Source organism: Lacerta agilis, chromosome 16 (assembly GCF_009819535.1).
Source record: "Lacerta agilis isolate rLacAgi1 chromosome 16, rLacAgi1.pri, whole genome shotgun sequence".
Classification (NCBI taxonomy): Eukaryota; Metazoa; Chordata; class Lepidosauria; order Squamata; family Lacertidae; genus Lacerta; species Lacerta agilis.
Genome location: NC_046327.1, coordinates 24,478,374 through 24,502,535, shown reverse-complemented (window position 1 = coordinate 24,502,535; position 24,162 = coordinate 24,478,374). Strand labels below are relative to the sequence as shown.

At 42.0% G+C, this 24,162-nt stretch overlaps 1 protein-coding gene across 1 annotated transcript; it reads right to left on the bottom strand.

Moving 5' to 3' along the window:
• Nucleotides 1-609: 609 nt before the first annotated feature.
• Nucleotides 610-24,162, bottom strand: PDE6B (phosphodiesterase 6B). Its single transcript, XM_033173266.1, has 21 exons — nucleotides 23,701-24,162; nucleotides 19,538-19,690; nucleotides 19,333-19,422; nucleotides 18,921-19,061; nucleotides 18,694-18,768; nucleotides 18,547-18,611; nucleotides 18,009-18,075; nucleotides 17,649-17,696; nucleotides 17,263-17,412; nucleotides 14,863-15,006; nucleotides 13,215-13,280; nucleotides 11,944-12,090; nucleotides 10,894-11,001; nucleotides 9,863-9,972; nucleotides 8,799-8,886; nucleotides 8,436-8,536; nucleotides 7,228-7,335; nucleotides 4,639-4,702; nucleotides 3,927-4,001; nucleotides 1,978-2,061; nucleotides 610-771 (listed from the first exon to the last, which is right to left on the bottom strand). The coding sequence occupies exons 1-21, from the start codon at nucleotides 24,160-24,162 to the stop codon at nucleotides 610-612; spliced, it is 2,508 nt and encodes an 835-aa protein (XP_033029157.1).

The window sequence follows — 24,162 nt, the reverse complement described above, 5'->3', positions numbered from 1 at the left end:
TGTGAACTAGTAGTTCATGTTTAAGACCAAAATTATGCTCTTGCTCTGTTGATATGGTAATGAAGCTGCCTCAGGTAAGATGCCTTGATATCTACATATCCACCAAGTGTCCCAGAAAAAGGGACACCCCGTTTTTCCCCGTGTGAGATTGCAGCACGGGGTCATGTGACTCGCCTGGGAGCACCGCCTCTTGGATTTTTACCTGAAAAAGTTGGATGGTATGTATCTAGTTACTTAGTTTTATTCAGCATCCAGAAATAAGCACACAAGAATTTTAGATGGGACCAGGGCCAGTGCTAGGGTTTTTTGCGCCCTAGGCGAGACCACCTTCTGGTGCCCCCCACCCCACCCCCCGCCAAAGCCTGCTTTAGCGGGAGCCGGGGGTGGTGTAGGGGCAAGCAGCACCTCTCCGCTACAGCGGAGAAGCTGCTGCTAGCTCGCCCCCCCGCCCAAGCCTGGCCAGCGCCCCCTTCATTTTGGCGCCCTAGGCAACTGCCTAGTTCACCTTAATGGACGCGCCGGCCCTGGATGGGGCTTATATAAAGCAGGAGCTAGAAAGGAATGGAGGAAAGTAACCTTTTCAGATACATTTTAAATGTAATTTGTTTTCTAACCTCTACTGGCAGCCATTTTCTCTTCTTCTTTCTTTTGTTTTTCCTCTAAAGCTTTCATTTTCTCGTCATACTCATCTGCCAGGGCTTTCCACTCTTTTCTGTTGTTCAGTAGTCTGTCATACATTGGCTGAATTTCTGAATGGAACCGTGTAAATTCCTGATGCAAACAATAAAAGGCAGTAGCAGCAGAAACCCAAAGCATTTTCAGTTTTCTGGCTGTCTTGTCTCTTTAAACCAATCACTAAAAATGTAGGTGATGTTTAAATGTTTATTGTTGCACTGTTGTTTCTTCTTGCAGATTAAAAATGAATTACCCATAATAAAAAGATCTGTAATGGATCCATTTTCTAAAATGGTTCTCAATTTGAGTGGAAAGTCTGTAGCTAAGAAATGTCTGTGGGAAAGATAATATTTTAACATTTCAAATACAATTCACAACATCAAGCCAACTTTCTTGTTAAACCAAGTGGTAGATTTGTTTTAAAGAAAATTAGCAGCATAGGTGTGTTCCTTACTGAGCTCATCCAGAGCAAGCTGAGAGGTAAGAAGTTATGTAGCCATTGCTCAGTTACTAAATATGTTCATAGCTCAGTTGGTAGAACATGAGATTCTTAATCTCAGGGTAGCCTTTAAGTAGCCCTTAAGAGCATCAATAGCAACTTGCCTATCCATAGTACACATGGTAGTTCTATAACTGGGACACGGATGGCGCTGTGGTCTAAAACACTGAGCCTCTTGGGCTTGCCAATCAGAAGGTCAGCTGTTCGAATCCCCGCGACGGGGTGAGCTACCGTTGCTCGGTCCCAGCTCCTGCCAACCTAGCAGTTCGAAAGCATGCCTGTGCAAGTAGATAAATAGGTACGGTTGTGACGGGAAGGTAAATGGCGTTTCCATGCGCTCTGGTTCCTGTCACTGTGTCCCATTGCGCCAAAAGCAGTTTAGTCCTGCTGGTCACATGGAAAAAGCTGTCTGTGGATAAACGCCTGTTCCCTTGGCCTGAAAGCAAGATGAGTGCTACAATCCCATAGTCGCCTTTGACTGGATTTAACCATTCAGTGGTCCTTTACCTTTTTTTAAAAAAATTACCTATAACTGGGTTGCATTGCAAAAATTTGCCACAAATCAGGCCTTAAGAAAATGGGGAGGACAACACAGAATGTACTAGAATCCAACAATAATATGTGAGCAAACAAAGTATGGTAATTGTTGAGGAAACATCTAGTGCAGAAGCAATCCTAGTTTCCTAAATTGTGTCATGATTTTAAAATATTTGAAAATGTTAGCTCTAATTAAAAATTATTTGCCTTAACTACCAGTAGCTAGAGTTTAAGGGCCTAGTAGATATTGAGTACTAACTTCTTACCTTATAAACAAAGGTGCACACAAAGTCAATGAAACCAACTTGAAGTTTTGGAAGCTCAGCAGCTTTCCTTCTGTCCATCATAGGCTAGGGGGGGGGGGGAACAGCAATAACTTAAAAATTTTTTATAATCATTTGTTTTGATCTCTTGTACTCTTGTAATAATGTCCTGGCCAAGAAACTGAAGCCAGGACTGTGTTCTAGAGAAAAAAGTACACACTATTCTTAGTGGCTTCCTTTAATTTTTGTGGGTCAAAATAAATGGGCTGTAATCAGCAAATCTGTTGGAAAGGGGGCAAGATCAGCACTCAGGGTGGCCATTTATTCACTGCCAAAAAAGAGGATTTGCATCACCAAAAGGGGGGGGCAGCAATTTGCATATGGTGCTTTATATGCATTAGGTGGAAATTTAGAAATAATTATTGTAATTTAAATAGAAATAAATCTCACCGCAGTACAGAAGACAACGGGTGACCTGAATGCCTGTTCACCTGCTTCCTAGGGGCTACAAAATGCTGATAGGCAATTTCAGGCCTGCTGCTGTCCTTTTTATGGTTCCTTATCTTTAAACCAGGACGTGGGTGGCGCTGTGGTCTAAACCACAGAGCCTAGGACTTGCCGATCAGAAGGTCAGCTGTTCGAATCCCCGCGGCGGGGTGAGCTCCCGTTGCTCGGTCCCAGCTCCTGCCGACCTAGCAGTTCGAAAGCATGCCAGTGGAAGTAGATAAATAGGTACCACTGTGGCGGGAAGGTAAATGGTGTTTCAAATAGAGATATGTCCTCTGTAAAGCAGGATACTGTACATGGGCTACTCATTTAAAAAGGGATAACATGGAGCGTTTACTATTTCATATATAATTTGGTGGCTACTGTTTCCTACTCTGGTATTGCACTGGGAGGATTATCATGGCGTGGGGACTACGGTAAATTTTTGTGATTTGGCTCCCAATAAAACAGGGGTGGGGATCCTCCACCCCTCTTTTTTTCTCATCTTCCTATGGTTAAGTGCGGGGGTGGGGAGGAACGGCTATCTCATGTGGAAGGACTCAAATCAAGATTCTGCTGTGATGTCCATGTTTCGACAAGGCTGCCCCCAGCTGTACCATTGCCTGTTCCTTGCTGAAAATGAATGGAGACAATGCACTCTGCACTACTTCGGTGTGCACTACTTCGGTGTGCAATTTTTTTGGAAGTGAAGGTTGGAACAGGTTTTAAGAAATATCCACACACACGCACACCCCAAATGATTTGGGGTTACAGAATATGTGTAGATTCCAAACATTTTCTATAAATATACTTGAAAGATTCTCCAAAAGGCAAAAAGAAATTATTGCTTCATTTGGTTGTTGCAGGAAGGATGCACTACTTCAGGGGTCCCCAAACTAAGGCCCGGGGGCCGGATGCAGCCCAATCAACTTCTAAATCCGGCCCGTGGATAGTTCAGGAATCAGTGTGTTTTTACATGAGTAGAATGTGTGCTTTTATTTAAAATGCATTGCTGGGTTATTTGTGGGGCATAGGAATTCGTTCATTTATTTTTTTTCAAAATATAGTCCGGCCCCCCACATGGTCTGAGGGACAGTGGACCGGCCACCTGCTGAAAAAGTTTGCTGACCCCTGCACTACTTTATGTCAAGTTTTTTGGGGTGTTTTTTTGAGGGGGGAGGGGAGAAGGAAATGGCACAGCTATGCCAATGGCTTGTAAAATTGTGGGATTTTTCCATTTTAAGCAATATCTCATGGATCTTATGAGTAAATCATGTTTCCATGTTACTGATTTGGTTTTGGTTTTACATAATTAGTTTGTAATTATATGGGGTTTTTTTATCCTTGATAACATTATTTATCCACTTCCCCTTTATTGGATTATTCCATATATAGTCACTCTGATTTCTTTTCTTTGTTTTTACATCAACTTCAAAAATAATAAAAAGTGTGGGGAGAGAACTTACAATAGGTTGTTGCTGAAGTACATTTATTTCCATATCTCCTTGTTCCCAGAATTCAGCTGCTACAAGTAGTGCCACCTGTATCCAGGAAAAACAAATGCCTAAGCTTTGGGGCATTTGCAGTTCAGGAGCTTGCATACTGGATAATAAATTCCCTTACTGCTATCAGTGCTCACTTTTAGAATTATTAGGGTGGGGAAAATGTTTCAGTGGTCACTTCTTTCCCCAAACCTTTTTGTTTCCAGCTTTCATTGAAGTTAATCATATTTTTAAAAATCCAATCTCTACTGATGCATGGAAAGAATTCCTTACATCTTCTGGGTTCTGCTACTAGACTCTGAACACTTTTTCACACTGTCAAATGAAATATATAGGCTCGTTAAATCTTATAGGCTGCCTCCCCTTTGAACTGTATTGATAGTAACACTAAAAGGAACAATACCCACCTTTTGGGATGCTGTTCGCAAATGGGTGGAAGCACGTTGATGAGTGAAAGAGAAGGGAAATAACACATTTGTCCTCAATTCCACACTGTTAAGAGTTTATGAGCTTACTGGAGTTGTCTCCTGCCTTTTGCTTATTTTAACTCTGCAAAGTACCTTCTACAATGATGGAACTGTTATGTAATAAACCAAAAAATGGGGAAACCTAGAATTCTGCAATGTGCTCTTAGTCTATGCATTAAAGAATGGGCACTCTGCATCAGGCACCTGACCTTACTCTGTACTTCCCAGGGTTTCGTGATAGCAGATAAGTCACAGGCAGTCATCATCATAGCCCTATAGAAAAAGCGGAGGGGGGAGGGACAAAAGAGAAACAGAGAATCAGTGCAGTTAAGACAGGTAATAGAAGTTCCGTTCCCCCCTGTCCCTGGCAGCAATTTGCTGCTGTATTTTGCCCATGTTAAACTTACAAGCAATCTTAAAAGCAGTCGCACTTACAACACTAAGGAGGCATCAAGGAGGTCTGGCAGAGTGGCATCAGTCTGAGAAATGTGGGGTTTGGCAGGGAGAAAGAGTGGGGACTTGAGTGTAGAAGGCTGTTTCTCCTGGCTGCAGAATCTACTTTGTCCTGGTGTTGTTTTACACCAACAGAATCAGCCCTACCTGAGAGAGCTGGTGTTAGCGGGCAGTGGCAGCAGCACCCTGGACAGTTCTCTGAAGCTCCCCAGCCTTTCCTCTCCGTCGGAGGACCTATGATAATGGCCCAACCTACCATTTCCCAAACAAGACTGCTGCCTCAGCTGTTGTGAAGGAAACTATCCCATGACCAGTGTTGAAATGCTAATACTCAGCTGCCAGTCCAGTTGGTTTCTGTGCATGAAATGGAGAGGGGAAGCCATCTTGTCCTTTGCCTCAGGCGGCAAAAATCCTTGATTCAGCCCTGTACCCCAGAATTCTGCCAAGATATGCATCTTTTTATCCTGAAATCATATTTATTAAATTTAGTTGGGATGGTACAGTTGGCTGCGGCAAGGCTGTCATATGTCTAGATAACATGATTGCCTCTTTTGACCTTGTAGTCAAATCTCCTTAATCCTGGGTTTATAGTTCCTATAAAAGACTTAGTAGCAAGGACAGAGGGTAAGCTTTTATGCCTGTGCATCTAATGTATAAGATGCACTGCGGAACACTGGCACAGTTATTTCCTTTCATGCCTCAAAGCCCACCCTATATGTGTGCTATTTGTGTGTGTGTGTGTGTGTGTGTGTGTGTGTGTGCGCGCACACACACACACACACACACAAAGTGTAGTTGCTATAGCAGCTAGCCACATTGCCCATATCTTTAAAGCTTCCATTTTTAATCCCCAATCCTAAAGGCTCCTGGTTCCTTAGCTGCTGCTAAAATGACTCATCTAATCCAATTGGTTTCAATTACTGAGAAGCACACTCTGCTCTGAGCATGGGCCCTAGTGGGAGGGAACCGTTAAAAGCTTTGAAGAGTAGATTTAGACACCTTGTGGTGTATCCTCATCTGTTGTTTTTTTCAGATTCAAGGCCTGGAACACCTGAATCAGCACAGATGGATCATGGCTGAAGATGAAACAGCAAACGCCTTGTTCTCTTTGTTATTGTTCTTTAGTCATTTAGTCGTGTCCGACTCTTTGTGACGCCATGGACCAGAGCACGCCAGGCACTCCTGTCTTCCGCTGTCTCCCGCAGTTTGGCCAAACTCATGCTAGTCGCTTCGAGAACACTGTCCAACCATCTCGTCCTCTGTCATCCCCTTCTCCTTGTGCCCTCAATCTTTCCCAACATCAGGGTCTTTTCCAGGAAGTCTTCTCTTCTCATGAGGTGGCCAAAGTATTGGAGCCTCAGCTTCAGGATCTGTCCTTCCAGTGAGCACTCAGGGCTGATTTCTTTCAGAATGGATAGGTTTGATCTTCTTGCAGTCCATGGGACTCTCAAGAGTCTCCTCCAGGACCCTAATTCAAAAGCATCAATTCTTCGGTGATCAGCCTTCTTTATGGTCCAGCTCTCACTACTGGGAAAACCATAGCTTTAACTATATGGACCTTTGTCGGCAAGGTGATTCTCTGCTTTTTAAGATGCTGTCTAGGTTTGTCATTGCTTTTCTACCAAGAAGCAGGCATCTTCTAATTTTGTGACTGCTGTCACTGTCTGCAGTGATCATGGAGCCCAAGAAAGTAAAATCTCTCACTGCCTCCATTTCTTCCCCTTCTATTTGCCAGGAGGGGGTGGGACCAGTGGCCATGATCTTAGTTTTTTTGATGTTGAGCTTCAGACCATATTTTGTGCTCTCCTCTTTCATCCTCATTAAAAGGTTCTTTAATTCCTCCTCACTTTCTGCCATCAAAGTTGTGTCATCTGCATATCTGAGGTTGTTGATATTTCTTCCGGCAATCTTAATTCTGGCTTGGGATTCATCCAGTACAGCCTTTCGCATGATGAGTTGTTCTCTTTAAGCAGATGTAAATAATAATGCCAACAAACCCAATGAACAAAATTGTGCTTAAGTTGTGCTTTAGTTCCTGAAAAATCAGAGGTCCTTACCACAAGGATTGAATACTGATGCTCCTTTGTCAGGGCATCCGTTGTGGGGTTGTAGTCCAAAGTATAATAATGCGTTTTCCTGGGATCCTGCCCCCCCTATGATCTACTGCTGTAGCATGCACCAAGTATGTGGTCTCAAGAGCATCATCTGCCCTCTCAGGATGTTACTGAACAGCTTGCCTCAATATAAATATTTAAGATATGAAACAGATATCATGGTTTCTCATTGTCACTCATTTGTTCAGGCAAACCCTTTTTGTTTCGTTTTGATTAAAAAAAATCACTTACATGACAATCTCTTTTTTTGTTGTCTCCAAGGACATATATTCAACCCACTCTCTCTCACTGTTGTAGGTTTTGGATTCATCAACAATCTTCTGAAACATTGTCCTCTTTCTTTAAAAAAAAAAATAACAAGGTTGCAGATAGGAAACAAAAGAAGGTTAAGCCCTTTCTATGCCTTGATATGAATTCATATCACCTTTTGATAGCCCAATACTAAGAGCAAAAGCTCTTCAAAGTTGTGGGTTTTTTTAAATCACTCAAGTTACTTCTGGAAAATGAGTAACATCCTTGAGTAAGTAAACAGGGCATGGAAGTGGTGTCCTCTAGAATTTCCCAAGGCCTTATCTCACTTTCCTTATGTAAAGGCAGTGCATGTTTTGTGATGATACTCATCAGCATGGATTGTCATTAGTTTTTTTGCTGCCTAAGGGAGCCATTTTGTGCTGGTGGCACTTTTATCAGTATACAAATATTGGCACCTCATTTTTATGGAGGGTGGGGAAGCACTGGGTATAGCCATAGTTAGCTCATATACCACATTTTCTCCTTTTCTCTCACCCTTCTTCCAAGATACACTCACAAAGATCAGAAGAATGAGAAAGAACCCATGAGGTGGGGGAAACTCCCTTCACAGTATTAGATAAGGTTTTGTCCCTGGGACTGTCCTAGCTTTGGACAGAGACCTTATCTGGACACTACTCAAAGGCAGTAAATGCCAGTGTTTTACTGCTGTTTGTTTTTATATGTTTCGTTGTTGTAGACCAGACCAGATTGTCTCTAAAATGGAAAGTCAACAGGATATTTTCTGCAAGCTGACTGCATGCACGTAGGAAGTTTTTAAGAGTTGTCTTCCTATCCTTGGCTTTTTAACTTGAACCAAAGCAAATAAAGCACTTTCCATACGAAGAACTGTGTGGTTCTGCTGCTTTGCCTCAGCAATCACCCTTCCACCCCTCCCATTCCCTTTTTGTGTTGTGTGTGTTGTTTTGCCGGCAACAGCCAGGGGACAATTGTCCCCGAAAGAAAAAGAACTATAATGTATTTCCTAAATAGACTGTGTGGGCCCTTGAGATACGATGCCAGGGAGGATGCCAATCCTATATCCCATTCTCAGCTTGTTCTGCTTCTTTCTCCATAAGAATATAAATGAATGCTTTGAAGGAAAACATCCACCATCTTGAATTTCCGTAGCAAATCTATTAATAACTTACTTGAAGTACAATGCTAAGTCCGTAGCTATAATGGCAATATCCATCAAGTGATTCACATGCTCAAATTGCCTCCGGTTAAGGTTCTGGTAAATGTTCAGAGACTAAAGTGGGGGGAAATGTATAGATCAGAGTGGAAGACTAAAATTCGTCTGTCATGCATCATTTTGGATATCTACAACTTTCCCCCTAATACTTTGTCTCACATGGAGAGAAATCTGTCAGTTTTGGTTTCTCATTTCCTCACAGTTAAGTTCAGCTCTCCTGATTTCCACATCAGTCTGTAGTTTAAAAAACAAAGAAACCTATGTAAAATCTAATCGACATTTCTCCTAATATGCAGTATGAAAAATACGGGTCACAAACCTCTTCTGAGAGTAGAAACTTGCCAAATTCCAAGTGGTGTCTCTCTAGAATTGATGAACCATGAAGTTTGGCTAACGAGTGTTGTGATCTATTAGGAAATATTTCCGAAGGACAAAATTGAAAGGGGATAGTTAGAAACAAAAAGCAAAGCGAAATGTTATTTTTGGACCGGAGAAACAAAAATATAGCAACCAGATATTTCCGTTTCTTAAAAAAAAAAAACTGTGAGTTTAAGCTATTTTCAATAAGAGCTTGACAGTGAAAGTTATCTACAGAGGGCTGGATTCACCTGAATACTGTCAGTGGAAGCCCATGCAAGGACTTCTGCTTGAGCAATTGGGGGGGGGGTTCCCCTCCCAAATTGGCTGAGAAGAACTCACAGAAAAGCACATGAAACCATCTCCCCTCTCCTCCTTCCATATGACCAGCTGAAACGGTGCCCTTGAGCTATGATAGATGCATTCTTATCAACACACTTTCATACTATGCTTCATTGTTAATTCCAGAGAGGTTTACAGCAATTTTAAACAATTTTAAAATATCAACAAAAAGGTACTGTACTTTTCCATGTATAAGACGAGGTTTCCCCCCAATAAAATAATATCCAAAATCATAGCTCGTCTTATACACAGATAGTGCTGATGTGGGACGGGGGATTTGTTGTTTCTGCGATTCAGAGTTTGTCTTTGGTGATTCTGCAATTGCCGTCTTCTGTTTGTGAGCAGGCAGATGATTGCCGGGTTCTGCGAGGCACGCAATCGCAATCTTCATCCTGGTGGGTCAGTATTTTTTAGCAATTCCCCTTACCCCCCCCCCCCAAAAAAAAGCTCCACAACTCTTGGCAATGCTCCCCTCAAAAAGCTCAACAACTCTGTGCAATCTCCCCCATCTTCTAAAATTTGAGTCCCAAAAAATAGGGGGCGTCTTATACTTGGGGACATGTTATAGACGAAAAAATACGGTATATTAATTAGGAACAATAAAATCATATCTAAAGCTGCAGACAGTAAAGAATTAATACAAATATTTAAAATTCTTATGACACCAGCATAAATAGAACCTACTTCATCTGATAAAGATTGTTGGTCCCTCGATGGTCAATATCATGACACAAAGCCGCAGTCACCATGGCAAGTGCTTCAAGATCTGTGTAGTACTGCTTCAGATTGCCTGTCTACACAGTGTAAGGATCACAGATTTTGATTAGTGCTTCCAGAAGAAAATTCTCTTGGCATTGCTACTTACTAGTAGTCGAAAACCTATTCTACTAGGCAGATAAAGAACTGAAATTTTGAACTTGGAATGCAAGATGCATTTAAAGTGAAAAGCATTCAAATATGCAATCCTTAATCCCTCCACCTATAGTGTGAAGTAGTATATAGCCCAGGAAAATTTTTACTATTCGATTCCACTTGCTGTATAAACTGATTCCACAGTCCCTTGTGGGTTCTTAAGCGCTTCATGGATAGGACAGCAAAGGCAGAGAATATTAGCTAGAAGCTGCTGCAGATGTTTAGGGAGAAACACAGATACAGGACCACTCATAACAGCTGAGAGACCAGCAACTTTTGCACCTACTGTCCTTGAACTTTTCTACCCAAGCTGGTCATTAGAAGACACAACCCACTTTCCTTTTGTGTTTTGTATGTGTGTGCTTTAGTTTGTAAACCCTGTGCTTTTTTCTGGGGGGACGCAGGGGTACGCATACCCCAAAACATTTTGTGAATCTAAGTATGGCCTCATTGAGGGGCAGTATTTCAATATGAGTAGGAAAATGAGAGTACCCCTAAACATTTTTTAAGGGGGGGAAAAGCACTGTGTAAATCTGACGGTAGGGGCTCTAAGGCACATTGGGAGCTTGTGGGGCTGAAGAGTGGGGTTAAAATTATGCAAAAACAAACCAACAGTCTCTTATGCAAACCATCAGAAAAGGCTGATAACTCTTCCTTCAGTACAACTTATTCTTTGTTCATTTTAGGACAAAGGCAGTCTAACTCAAGGGGATGGGAGGATGAAAGTCGTGTAAAGAAAGGGCAGTTGATCTCAGCTGAAACAGCATCTTGGGAAGGAAAAACATCAGTAAAGACCAAGATACCATGAGAAGTGTGAACATGGTTTGTGCAACATTGAAGCCATGGCGCCAGTTGTGATAGGTAATCCTTCTGTAACCCTTGCTGACGGAATATATGAACCTCACCAGGACCTGTGAAAACAGAACTATAGTGGGCACAGGTTTTGAAAACTCTGCAGCCAGGACCAGAAGAGATCATTGTTATAAAATATAAGGGGTAAAAATCCACCAACAGCATACAAATCAATATGGCTAACCTGATCCAAAACACCCACCCACCCCACTCACACACACATGAAAACAAAGACCACCACAGCAAACCACAAATGAACAATCACACCCTATGCCAATCCCGACCTCTCTCACCGCCAAAGAAGCACAAACGAACAACAGAGAACCTGCACAAACAGCGCTGACACCAAACCCTACATACATTAAGTAAAATAGAAACATAGTCACCCAACCCATCTTTCCTCCCGCCCACCCCTTTCCCCCTTTTTCTTCCTAATGTCTCAACAAATGAAACTGATTTGTAAAAATGTTACTTGGAAAAAATACGAGAGAGACATTGCACATACATTTGTGAATCAAGAGAATATTTAATAAAAAACACAATAAATAAAAAATATAAGGGGTGGGTAGGGGCTCACTAACCAACCAACCAACCACCGGCTCACTTTCTGGAGTATTTTTGGAATCTGCCTGCTAAGCAAAGTTTTCATTGCAATAAATTAAATGAATGTTACTAAGGAGAGGGGAAAGTGTATACAAGTTTTCCCTAGATATCAAATGCTCTAACTGCAAAATATTTGGGCCACATCAGGTTTCAGAGGAAAGAACCGCAGCCCCCAAATGGCTGCAAGTCTCTACCAGAGTGTGGGTTCCTCTGGTACTGCTGTCTCATGGATTTTCTGGAGTTTGGGAGAAGTGGGTAGATGCCAGTCAATCAATCAGGATTTAATAGTCAAGGGACCAAAATATGTCACAGACAAACAACAGGTCAAAGGGAAATATATGCAGTATACAATATCCTCATGTGAGAGAATTAGCCCACAGATTAAAGTTGCCACTTACCTCCTGTGGAATCTGGAATTTTTTCACCACTCCAAGTTCATAATACATCTGAATGCCACATTTCACAAGGTCGAGTTCAGTCCATTCCAAATCAGAAAAGTGGAAATCGTAGATCTCAAATTGTGCAGGATCTGGAAGCTGTTCTTTCTGGAGCAGGAGGAGAGTTGCAGCATTGGTTGAGGTGGTGCAAGTCCCACTGACCAAGTACCAAGCATTTCTCGAAGATCTCCCAAACTGTGGCTGCTGGGCTAATTATTTTTATGCGCCTATATGTGATCAACATAATAATATTTGTGTTGGCGCTGCTTACTGCTATGATGGGGGGGGGGGCAAATTCTGCTTATACAAAGGAGCTAAATCAATTGCCAAAGATTATCTTCTCTTTCGGCCAATGGATATCTCTTGTAGGCTGCCTAGAAAACTTTGTTATGGCCAGGTTGCCCAAATAATGTTTGTTGCACAAATTTCATCAATAAATATGTACAATACTAATAGCCTGAGAGTCAAACTGGTCTTCGGATCTAAGACACATCACCCATCCTGCTTTCCTGTTTTAAGATTTTGCGTCAATACCACTTTTGGTTTATTCAGAGATGCCAGCAATTGAAGTAGCTACTGGAAGTTTCAATAGACTAGACACAGTTACCCTGTATTCTTAGGAGCCCAAAGTGTGTGATTTTCTACACAGCCCAATCTCTGTGTGAGTGAAAAAGATAGATAATTAAACCAACACTTAACCAGGAAGTAACATTAAAGTAAGGAACAGCTCTCCCTCCCTTCTATTCTTTTTTACAGGTGAAGTTCAGTGTTGCGTTCTTCCAATTGTTCCATCTGCACAAGCATTCAAGCTTGCAAGACAGAACAACACACCCTCCCCTCTCCCCCCACAGTGTTCTGGGGATTCTCCCAGATCCCCCAAACCAATTTTTGAGGGTTTTTTGAGGGGAGGGAGCAAGCAGAAGTCCTTCCGCTGACAGAGCTGGTTGGAGGAATCCCACACTAAAAACTGCATTATAAAAATTGACCAGCTGCCAGGAACTGGGCTGGGAGACAACACCACTTTTGCCATTTATTGTCCATCCCAATAGTATTGATCATATTCTTTGATATTGGACTCTGCTGATATACCCTGCATACCCAGCTGTGCTGGGGGAGATGTTTCCCCTGATTATATTATGATCTCCGTTGTATGACTTTGGCAGGGGAGAAAGTTTAACTGTGAAATTTCAAAAGAAGGGTATTAACCCAGGACAAGCCATGTGGACACTCACTAGAACTGCAGCCAGCTCCTCCTCATCACACTCAGCAACCTCTTTCCCAAGTTTCTGTCGTGTCGGCTGTGGAGACATATACAAGTTGAATTAAGGCTGACAACACTCAGAGATTGGCCAAGACGTTTTGGTGCCTAAGGCAGATCTAATGCTACAAGGATGCTACTGGTGACAGAGTGTGTGAGGCTGCTGAGCGAATGTCATTCTGGCACCTACTGACAAGTGTCATGCAAAGGCTAATGTACACATTAGTTTTCCCCGTGCCTGTAAGCCTCCCTGAACTCCTACTCAGGAAGTAGCCCACTGAGCATGTGCAGCAGCTGTCTCAAATGTACACACCTCAGCTTAACTGTGAAGTGAATGTGGCTTACATTTTCAAATCAGATGGTTTAAGGGAAAACACATAAGACAAGAGCTGTTCTCAAGAAAAAACAGGATAAATATGGATTGTGGCTAACATAATGTGTCCACAGTTTGAAACTTAATGTGCCCACAGCAGTGGGAGGGCAGTGGAGCTGGAGTAAATGGAAATGTGTACACGGTCACAAAGACCAACTTTCTCTGTGCACAGACATATTTGGGTTTTAAAAATATATATATATAAAGTTGCTTACTGTACTTTATAGAGTGAGACTTGACAAGTCTTCCTCATGCAAACTTAAGTAACCCTTTAAAAGCTATTTAAACATCCACATTATTACAATGGTGCCCTCTCTCCCTCTACATGTCTTCCTCGTACCCTACCTGGAAGTATATTCAATCATTCAGTCTGCAGCATTGAAGCAAACATTCTTTTCAAGGGGTAAATTACACATACCTTGAAAAGCAGCCTCATTAGCCTGTACACTTTGAATGGAGGAATGGCAGGGAAGGAGGGCTTGTTGTTTATCCCTTTCTCCACCAACCATTTTCTCACTCAAAATTGGCCACCCAAGATGCTTTCCCCATGCCAGGGTTCTAGGGAAAGGTAAATATGCATCTAGAACCCTGGTGGCGGGGGGGGGGCAAAACAGTTTGTGGGGATGATTCAATTAGGAGAGCGGCCAACATGAAAGGGGCGGCCATTTCCATTTCCCCCTACTGTGTTCAAAACTGCAGGCTTCTGCTGCTGCTTTCCAGTGAAAAAACAAAAACCCAAATCTGTTGGGCCTTTATTTCATGTATTTGTATTACTTGGATATTTGTCTTGTGGTTACAAGATCAGGGCTCAAGGATGTGTGAGTTTCTATTTCAGTGTTGCCAGTTTTTGTGGCATGATGAAAGCAACACTGGTTTCCTGAAAAACCAGTACAAAAATTGGGGTGGGTGCAGGGCCGGCACGTCCATTAAGGCGAACTAGGCAATTGCCTAGGGCGCCAAAATGGAGGGGGCGCTGGCCAGGCTTGGGCAGGGGGGCGGGGCGGGCTAGTCTCTCCACCACCCCCAAGCTCCCGCTAAAGCAGGCTTTGGCGGGGGGTGCCAGAAGGTGGTCTGCCTAAGGCGCAAGAAACCCTAGCACTGGTCCTGGGTGTATGTGTGTGTCCTAGAACACTAATTTCAACTGATTGACAACAGTGGAAATGAGGAGAAGCCTGGATTTGAATGTTTAAAATATTAACAAGTGGCTTTGGAGTGGGGGGGGGGGGAACAAGGGCTTTAAGAACCATACCAGTATTGCTTGCATTTCATTCTTGTCGCATTGCACATGATAGAGCACCATGTCCTGGGCGATATCCTTTCGATTCTCCAGTTTGTTCATCTTATCGTAGGTATCAGTATTGAGCACAGACCAGCCAAGGAACTGTGTCAAGGACTTGGGAAATAAAACAGAAGTTACTATTACAGATGAACAGGAGTTGGCGCTTCTCCCTCTCCCAGATCTCAGTGATGTCTCTTAAAGAACAGTACTAATACGGTGGTGAAATGTATATGTTTATTAACTATTACTAGGATTTTTATTCTGCCTTTCTACAGTCGAGGAAACAGTCATGGTGGCTAACACCACAGGTTAAAAACAGACTGGCAATATCATAATTTTAAAAACAAAAATGCTGTAAAAAAAAACCAGCGGCAAATTTAAAAGAACAACTACTAGGATGGTTAGGAAAGGTATGGGGTAAAGGAAGATTTTTAAAGGGGATATAAAAAAGGCTGACCACGGAACTCCAAAACCAGAGGGGGGAAACGGTGTATGAGAACTGGAAGAAACATTTAATTATTTGATAGGATGTGATTAATTAATATCTGAAATCGGAATCAGAAGAGATTCAGGCTAAAGTAATCAGAAGTTAAGTTAAGAGGATATAAGAAGTTGGAGTTGTGTAATGTTTATTTTATTAGGAATAAGATTTTAGGTATATGATGATTATGATTTGTGAGATTAAGATTAGTTGTGAGAAGGAAGATTCTACAATGTTATAAAGTTACTAAAGAAGATTAGAAATGAACGCAAAAGAGAGGATGCGAGGAAGTCCCAAAATAATGATTATAAAGAGGATAAGGATAGATAAGTGTGTGTAAGTTTTCTTTTTTTTTGTATTGTTTTGTAGTTTTTTGTAGTGTTTGTATTTTGTGTATTTTTATTGTTAAAATCCAATAAATTCTTATTAAAAAATAAATAAATAAATAAAAAGAACAACTACAAACCCATTGCTGGAGGGAATGGTACAGAGGTGGACCTTGGTAATATGGTGCCCTGTGCAAGGCCAAAATTTGATACTCCCCCCCCCCCGCACCAACCCAAAGCTGCTTTCTCACAGCCTGGTGAGGGAGGCACTGGGCTTTGGGAAGGAGGTGCAAGGTTGTGGCAGGGTCCTAGAGCCCTCTTGCTTCCTTCCCAAAGCTAGGCAAGCGCTACCTAGGTGTTGGTAAGGAGAGAGGAGGATCCGAGGACCCTGTCAGAGCCCTCAGGCCTTCTTCCCAAAGCTCAGCATTTACTAGGCTTTGGGAAGGAGGCAGGAAGTAGGCGGGAAGAAGACCCCTTGGCTCCTGCACCCTGTGTGGGGGGAACCGGTTGCGCAGCCCTAAATCCGCCTCTGAACGATACAATCTGAGAAGAAAGAGATAAGGCTTTAGAGCAGCTTTTGCCAACCTAGCGCTCTCCGGATGTTGTTAGGCAACTCAGTCCAAAAACATATGGAGGGCTCCTGGTTGGTGAGGAGGGCTATTTTGACGACTTTTTGAAGATGATATGCAGAAGAAGCTAAGGGAAATGCACATAAAACCATGGATTTGGAACAAAGTTTAATTGTAGACAATGAAAGAGAAGAGGAGCCGGAGAAAGCAAAAGATGATACAATAGCTGGAGAGAATCAGTAACTATCTCAAGTCAAGGGGGAGGTTTAAATGAGCATGATAGGGTACAGGAAGCCAGTTCAAGTGTGGCTTAAAGGTGTGTGAGAGACATACAACCTGCAGGTAAAATGGGTTTGTAGCAGAGCTTGGTACTGGTGGAAGTGGCATAAAAAGAAAAGGTGTGAGACCAGCCATTTAAGAAATGGAGGCTAGCCCCATACATCAGGTAGCCATTTATTTGCATACTGCATGGAGTAGGAACCTAAGGCTAGTACAAGATTAAGACTCTATTGGTTTATTGCAGAATTGTGTTAGTATTTTGCAATCAACTGTCTTATTATTATTATTATTATTATTATTATTATTATTATTATTATTTTCATTTCTACACCAGTTTATATTTTTGAGGGAAAACCTCAAAGCTGTTTACAGCATATTAAAACACCAATAAAACATCAATAAACCAATCTGTCAAAGCAACATAATTAATGGAAAACTAAAATATTATCTTAAAGATTTCAAAATAAAACATTACAAAGGAGGTCAACTGCAGAATACATATTTAACACAAAGTTAACAAAAAAAACCTTTAACTTTTTTTAAAAAAACACAAAAAATTGCTAAGTGAAGTCAAATATAAAATGCACATTTAAAACAGCATAATTAACAAGAGAATAAAATATTATCATAAGCATGACACGGCTGTTTGACAGGCACAAAAAGATGGGGCAAAAGAACATCTGTTTTCAATTCCAGCTCCAATAAAGAGACCCACCTCCATTAGTGTTTCATCCTGTTCATCAAAGGGCTTCCCATCTTTTCTGTTGTAAAAGGTAGCAACACCAACAATCTCTTCCTTTTTGTTGACTATTGGCATGGAGAGAACATTTTTGATGATCCACCCTGATTCATCAACAGGACTTTCCTTAAAGCAACATACAAAGTATATGTCACTATAAATTGCACATTGTCTCAATATAATAGCAATATTATTACTCACCCAATGTAAAGGAGGATGTCGTATGGACAGTACCATATTTAAGCTAGGGGCATAGCTCTGCATTACAAACTTAAATGGATTTACCATTCATTCATTCCTTCTTCCCAAGATACACCAATGGGGGACCCTCATGAACAGCTGCAATCACACACTTACAGTACCTGAAACGTAAACATTTCGTCCGAAGCTGCATCCATAATGTTGCAAATCTTTAAAAAATGCAGAAATGTTTAGTTTCCATCTGTATTTTTTACATGCTGTTAATTAAATCTAAAGTAGAATTATTTAAGCCATCCAAAGCCCTCCTACCAAGACCACAACCTCCAGGTCATAGCACAAACTACTTTTGAAACTCTCCTTCATTTCAAGATGGCTACTTGCTATGCGGCACAGGGCAGGGGCTGTTTGAGAAGAACCAGTTCAAAGCTCTCTTGGTCACATGGAAGTCATCCCATTGTTCTTTAGCTCTTGGCCAACATTGTCTTGATCAATTATGGAAATATGCTAATGTAAATACTTACAAATCCAGTTTCTGCAACATATGTTGGAAGGCCGCTAACCAATGCCCAGTGATCTGGCTTAGGATTTCTAAATGGAAAGGAAAAGGCACAAAAACGTTGATCAATTTAGGATTGGCAACAAACAGAACACACTTAAATTACTTATGCTGAAATGCTTAAAGAACTTTACTGCAATCCCAGCCTCCTGATGCTTTCACTTCTAACATTTCATACCCTCAACATGTCTAAGTCAAAAACTGGGTTGCATGTTTTCTGGGCCACGTTCACAGGTGAGTCATATGACACACATGAGATCGCAGCCCCCCCCCCCCCGGTGTTCTTTTCACAGCGAAATTGCAGCACCCAAAATTGCTGTTGTGCTCTTGTGTGGGGGAAAAATGGTCTGTCCCGCTTTTCCTGGGACATGATTCAATAAGAGCTCCTAATGTTGTCTTACAAATATATTCTGCAAATAAAGTCGTCAGATGAGAAAGCGAACAAGGCTCCTGTACTTTTAATAGTTTTGCACTGCCCATGAGGTCATTTCTTTTTTACTTACGGGATGACTTTTATTTCTTCCTTTCCATGTAAGATATAATCAATGACTTTATAAAAGATGATCTCCTATAAATAGAACAGAAATGGGAATTCATAGCAAGTGACCTAGTGGTGAAACGAGATATTTATTGTTAGTTTAAAGACCTACTCTGCCATCTGGAGTCCGAGGTCCTGAGTAAGGGGGAATTTCACCCATTAGAACTGGCCACAAATCAAAGAATTCCTGGAAAGGGAGATAAATATTATTACAGAAGGTCAGTTTTGGCCATATGAAGACAAAAAACAAAAAAGCAAAACAAAAAGTGAATGCCTCTCATGATTTAAATATTTCCAGGTGTGACATTCTTACTAAAAAATCTTAGAAACTTAGCTTACCTTTTCTTTGCTCATATCCAGAAGGCCTACAGAGTACCTGTCACAATTCAAATATGCTCTCACTGTGTAAAATGATTTGTGGAATTGCCTTTCAATGTCAGTCAGTTCCTCAAATACCTTATTGGCTGACCACAGCAAAACCTGCAGAACAGCAAATCGACATGTTATTTGATTCAACAGCATAGCAGATTCCAGGAGTACCGTTTGAAATTTCAAGCTGTGTATGTGTGCAGGAAATAAATGTGTCAGCTTTTGACTTAAAAAAAATATTGGCCCTCATCCTCAGACAAGCAGGAGTAGGTGAAGAAAACCAGGTAAATTGGGGGCAGAAACAGTAGTTGCTATTTATCTAAAGAAGGTTTAGGCTGAGTGGGGAAAGACACCTTGCGTTCAGAAATAATTTTTTCCTTACCTGACCTCTTCTAGTTTCACAGTTGTGAAGGTAGCTCAGATGATAAATTTTCAGGTTCAAAGAGGCAAAATTGAGGTACTTCAGGAAAATCTGGGAACATTAAGAAAGCTACAATCAGTTCAACAAGGTGTGGCGATGCTATAATGCTTATAGGCAATGTTAATGGGCAAGGAGATTCTCCCTAACAAGTTGTATTCATACTTACACTTTCATCTGCGCTGCTGAAGAATGGACCTCCGACTTTATTCACTGCCATGATCACAGCAACCACATCTTTGCCATTCATGATTGGGGTTGCAAGGATGTTCCTTGTAGTGTAGTCGGTGAGTCCATCAACAAAAGTACTAAAATGGTCACACTGTTGATTTTAATTAAAAATTACAATTTTTTATTTTTATGAACCGTTATATTTCAGGTTTTTCAAAATGAGTAAGAGAGAAATGACATGATGCACAAATACCTTAAAAGTAGCAGAAAAACACACAGCAATTTGAACAATTCTAACTTGCCCATCGCAACACTTTAGGCATCAACTTGTTTTCTGAAAGCTTACAAAGTCTTAGAAATGAGCTCCAGTAATACCGGATTTTCACTTATTTCAAAAACCTTCAGTTATATCCAACAGTGTCACTTAGCTGATAGTAAGGCTCTCATCAGCAGAACAAGAGGTAAGAAATTTTAAGTGATTCCCTCTCCCTCTTGCAGCCCCCACCTCCTAAATCCACTCCAGAAGGTTGAGCTGATCGCCGAAGAATTGATGCTTTTGAATGATGGTGCTGGAGGAGACTCTTAAGAGTCCCATGGACTGCAAGAAGATCAAACCTATCCATTCTCAAGGAAATCGGCCCTGAGTGCTCACTAGAAGGACAGATCCTGGAGTTGAGGCTCCAGTACTTTGGCCACCTCATGAGAAGAGAAGACTCCCTGGAAAAGACCCTGATGTTGGGAAAGATGGAGGGCACAAGGAGAAGGGGACGACAGAGGATGAGATGGTTGGACAGTGTTCTCGAAGCTACTAACATGAGTTTGGCCAAACTGCGGGAGGCAGTGAAGGATAGGCGTGCCTGGCGTGCTCTGGTCCATGGGGTCACGAAGAGTCGGACACGACTGAACGACTGAACAAACAAACAAAACAACTTGCCCATCGCAACAGTTTAGGCATCAACTTATTTTCTGAAAGCTTACAAAGTCTTAGAAATGAGCTCCAGTAATACTGGATTTTCACTTATTTCAAAAACCTTCAGTTATATCCAACAGTGTCGCTTAGCTGATAGTAAGGCTCTCATCAGCAGAACAGGAGGTAAGAAATTTTAAGTGATTCCCTCTCCCTCTTGCAGCCCCCACCTCCTAAATCCACTCCAGAAGGTTGAGGGACCCTCCAGGGCAGATGTGTGGTAAATACAAAATTAATTACAAAATTAAGCAGGGTATAACTTTAAATTAACCCATCTGGCTGTAGAGATGTCTCAGACAGGCTAGCCTTTCAGCATTCCATTCATCACAGAACATATACAATAAGTAAATTATACTGAAATCATAACAGCAACCATACTGTCCTATTTTGAAGCTTCTTTTCTCAAGGCAGACAGCTGATTGATCATTGACGGGATCAATGATTCAGGTCACACCTACCTGCTGGGTGAGGTGGGGGCTCAAACAAATTTTGTCTGAATGCAAACTGCAGGTGAAAGAGTTGAACAGTAAAAAGGTAAAAAATAAAAAAGTTAAAGGACCCCTGGATGGTTAAGTCCAGTCAAAGGTGACTACGGGGTTGCAGTGCTCATCTTGCTGGGTGCTGGCATTTGTCCACAGATAGCTTTTCTGGGTCATGTGGCCAGCATGACTAAACTGCTACTGGCACAAGAGGACACCGTGATGGAAACAAGAGCGCATGGAAACGCTGTTTACCTTCCCGCCGCAGCGATACCTATTTATCTACTTGCACTGGCGTGCTTTCAAATTCCTCGTTCAGCAGGAGCTGGGACAGAGCAACGGGAGCGCACTCCGTTGCGGGGATTCAAACCGCCAACCTTCCGATCAGCAAGCCCAAGAGTCTCAGTGGTTTAGACCACAGCGCCACCCGTGTCCCTGAAGCTGGAAGGCAGGCTGGCTTAGACGTTTCTGGAAAGAGACAGAGTTTGCAATACTATACCCTCCAACGGTCCCGATTTTGCCGGGATGGCCCTGGAATGACTAAAACCATTATGGCTTCTGCCCTGATCCTGGGGCGCCTCAATTTCTCCCAGCCAGTAGACAGGGGCTGCTGGCTGGAGAAACACTGACAGGGGCACTGGGAAGGAGGTATGATGGCTGTTTGTGGGGTAAAAGGGGGGCTGGAGGTGCAATTGCTTCAAAGGGAGGGGGTCAGCGGGGGGGATTTGAGGAGTTGAGGGTGACAGTCAACCCCAGGTGCCAGAGTGGAGGGAGGCGAAGGGCTGTGAGGGGGGTTAGGGGGTTATTAGACATTATTTCATTCTATGTGTTTATTATTGTTATTATTGCTATATATTTATTTGTACCTCACCTTCCCCCCCCCCCCCCGCCGACAGGTTCTCAAGGTAGCTTACAGATAAAAATAAGAACAGATTAAAAACACAGGGGGCAGATATACCTCCCACAGTCCTCGGGTGAAAATGTCCCTATTTTCATCTTAGGGATATAGGAGAGTACCTTGTTATGCTAATGCAGCATGCTAGTACTGCCTTACTGTGTACTTGTGTCTGTGCCCCTGTAACTCCTCTTCTAACTCTACACTTATAAATAATGCCTTGCAGACCCTGTAATCCTAGACTGCTCTCTTCTCCAACAGAATCTTAAAAAGCAAAGACATCACCTTGCCGACAAAGCTCCATATAGTTAAAGCTATGGTTTTCCCAGTAGTAATGTACGGAAGTGAGAGCTGGACCATCAAGAAGGCTGATCGCCGAAGAATTGATGCTTTTGAATTCTGGCGTGCTCTGGTCCATGGGGTCACGAAGAGTCGGACACGACTGAACAACTGAACAACAACAACAACAATGTTGGCCCAGAACATCCCACTGATTGTCCCAAAATGTGATAGAACAGTGTTTATGCATGCCACAACAGCAGGTAGAATTTTGATAGCTAAAAACTGGAAGACAGAGGCAGATGAAAATGATGGACTATATGGAACTTGCTGAGATGACCGGGAAGCTCCATGACCAGAGGGACGACGCGGTGGAAGAAGAATGGAAGAAATTTAAATCGTATTAAAAAAAAATTATAGTAAGATTGAAATGTAGATGTAACTTGGAAGATAAGTTAGACTGCAGATTTAGAATTATGTTAAGTGTTAAGGAATTTGGAGATAATGAATTAAGATACTGTAATAGTTAACAAAATGGATATGATTTTTTGTAAAATGAGGTTTATACAATGTAAAGATGTGAGACAATGAACGCAGGAAGGGCAGACGTGAGGAGGTCAATCCACAATGTTAAGGAAAGCAGCAGTTTAAATGAATAAGTTTCTGTTGTTTATTGTAGTTTGTCTGTAATAGTTGTATTGTAGCGTATTTGTTTGTTGTTTGTATTTTGTTGATGTTTTGAAAAAGTTAATAAATAATTTTTATTTTTTTTAAAAAAAGAACATCCCACTGATTGGAGAAAAGGGGAACACAAAGATACCATGGTTATATAGGCTTTTGGCTATTTTTGGGATAGACTATTTGGTTATTCTACCTATAGATCAGCGATGAGCAAATGACTGAGTTTTTTTAAAAATAAAAAATAAAAAATTGCTTAACAGTAACAGTGAAGTAATGATGGCCTGTCAGGATTTCAGATTAATAACTCTTTTCAAATATAAAGTCTTTTCCATTGTCCTACCACCAACGGAACAACAAATGAGACATGATGATGATGATGATGATGATGATGATTCAGTTTATTACCTGCCTTTCACTAGCAGGACTCACGACAGGTCACAACAACTTAAAATTAAATGTTAAAACAGTTGAGACAAATCACAGTTAACAAGAAGAGGGTGGATCCTGAAAACACATATATCAGGTATCAATGGCCAGGGTACAGTGGTCCATTTTCAGCATATATCAGAAACTATATCATGAAGCTGCCAGTCACACCTCTGTGGGGAAGGAATTCCATAGCTTAGGAGATGCCACAGAGAATGCCCTCGTCTGGGCACTGCTACCCCATAGCTTCTGAGGGTGGTAGAAGTACCAAGAGGGCTCCCTCTGCTGAACTTAACACCCAAGAAGGTCTGTAGGCAAGGAGGTGGTCTTCCAGATATTTGGGGCCTAAGGCATTTGGGGTTTTAAATAGTACTAATGTGAGCACCTTGAACTGGTCCCAGAAACAAACTGGCAAACAAACCGGGTAGCCTTACCTCACCAACGTCTGGGATGTTCACGGTCTTCTTGGTCTGAGCAACGTGGCCCACGACACCAATGTCTAAAGGGAAGACAATTTCGCAGTCAGGGGCTACCAAGCATTCTTCTAGTGCGCTCTCCTTATGAATGTTGAACAGCCGGGTTGCAAGCTCAGGGGTGCCATTTCGCTGCCTGAACATGAAGAGGCTGCACCGGTCGGCATGGATCAGGGCACTGATTCTCCGTAGGGTCTTGAAGACAACCTTCTCCATGTTGATGCTTTCCTGCATGTCTTGGATCAGCTCAAAAAACGCTTCGCTCTCCTCCTCCTGGCCCAGCCCAGTGAACTCTTCCAAGCATTGGTGGCTATTTGTCGTGGCAACCCGGGTCCCATTCCCCATTTTCTTCTCAAAATACTGCCTAGCAAAATCTGGATGGGTGTCCAGGAATCTTTCAACTTCACCTGCGTTGATGCTCAT

What these genes read in the sequence shown, in the direction of transcription:
- PDE6B (XM_033173266.1), bottom strand. Translation starts at nt 24,162, where the DNA reads ATGAGCATCAACGCAGGTGAAGTTGAAAGATTCCTGGACACCCATCCA. An exon ending in CTCGGACTCCAGATGGCAGA is followed by an intron (nt 18,612 to 18,693) that starts GTAGGTCTTTAA and finishes TTCTATTTATAG; the next exon opens with GAGATCATCTTTTATAAAGT. An exon ending in ATGAAATGCAAGCAATACTG is followed by an intron (nt 13,281 to 14,862) that starts GTATGGTTCTTA and finishes ATGTCTCCACAG; the next exon opens with CCGACACGACAGAAACTTGG.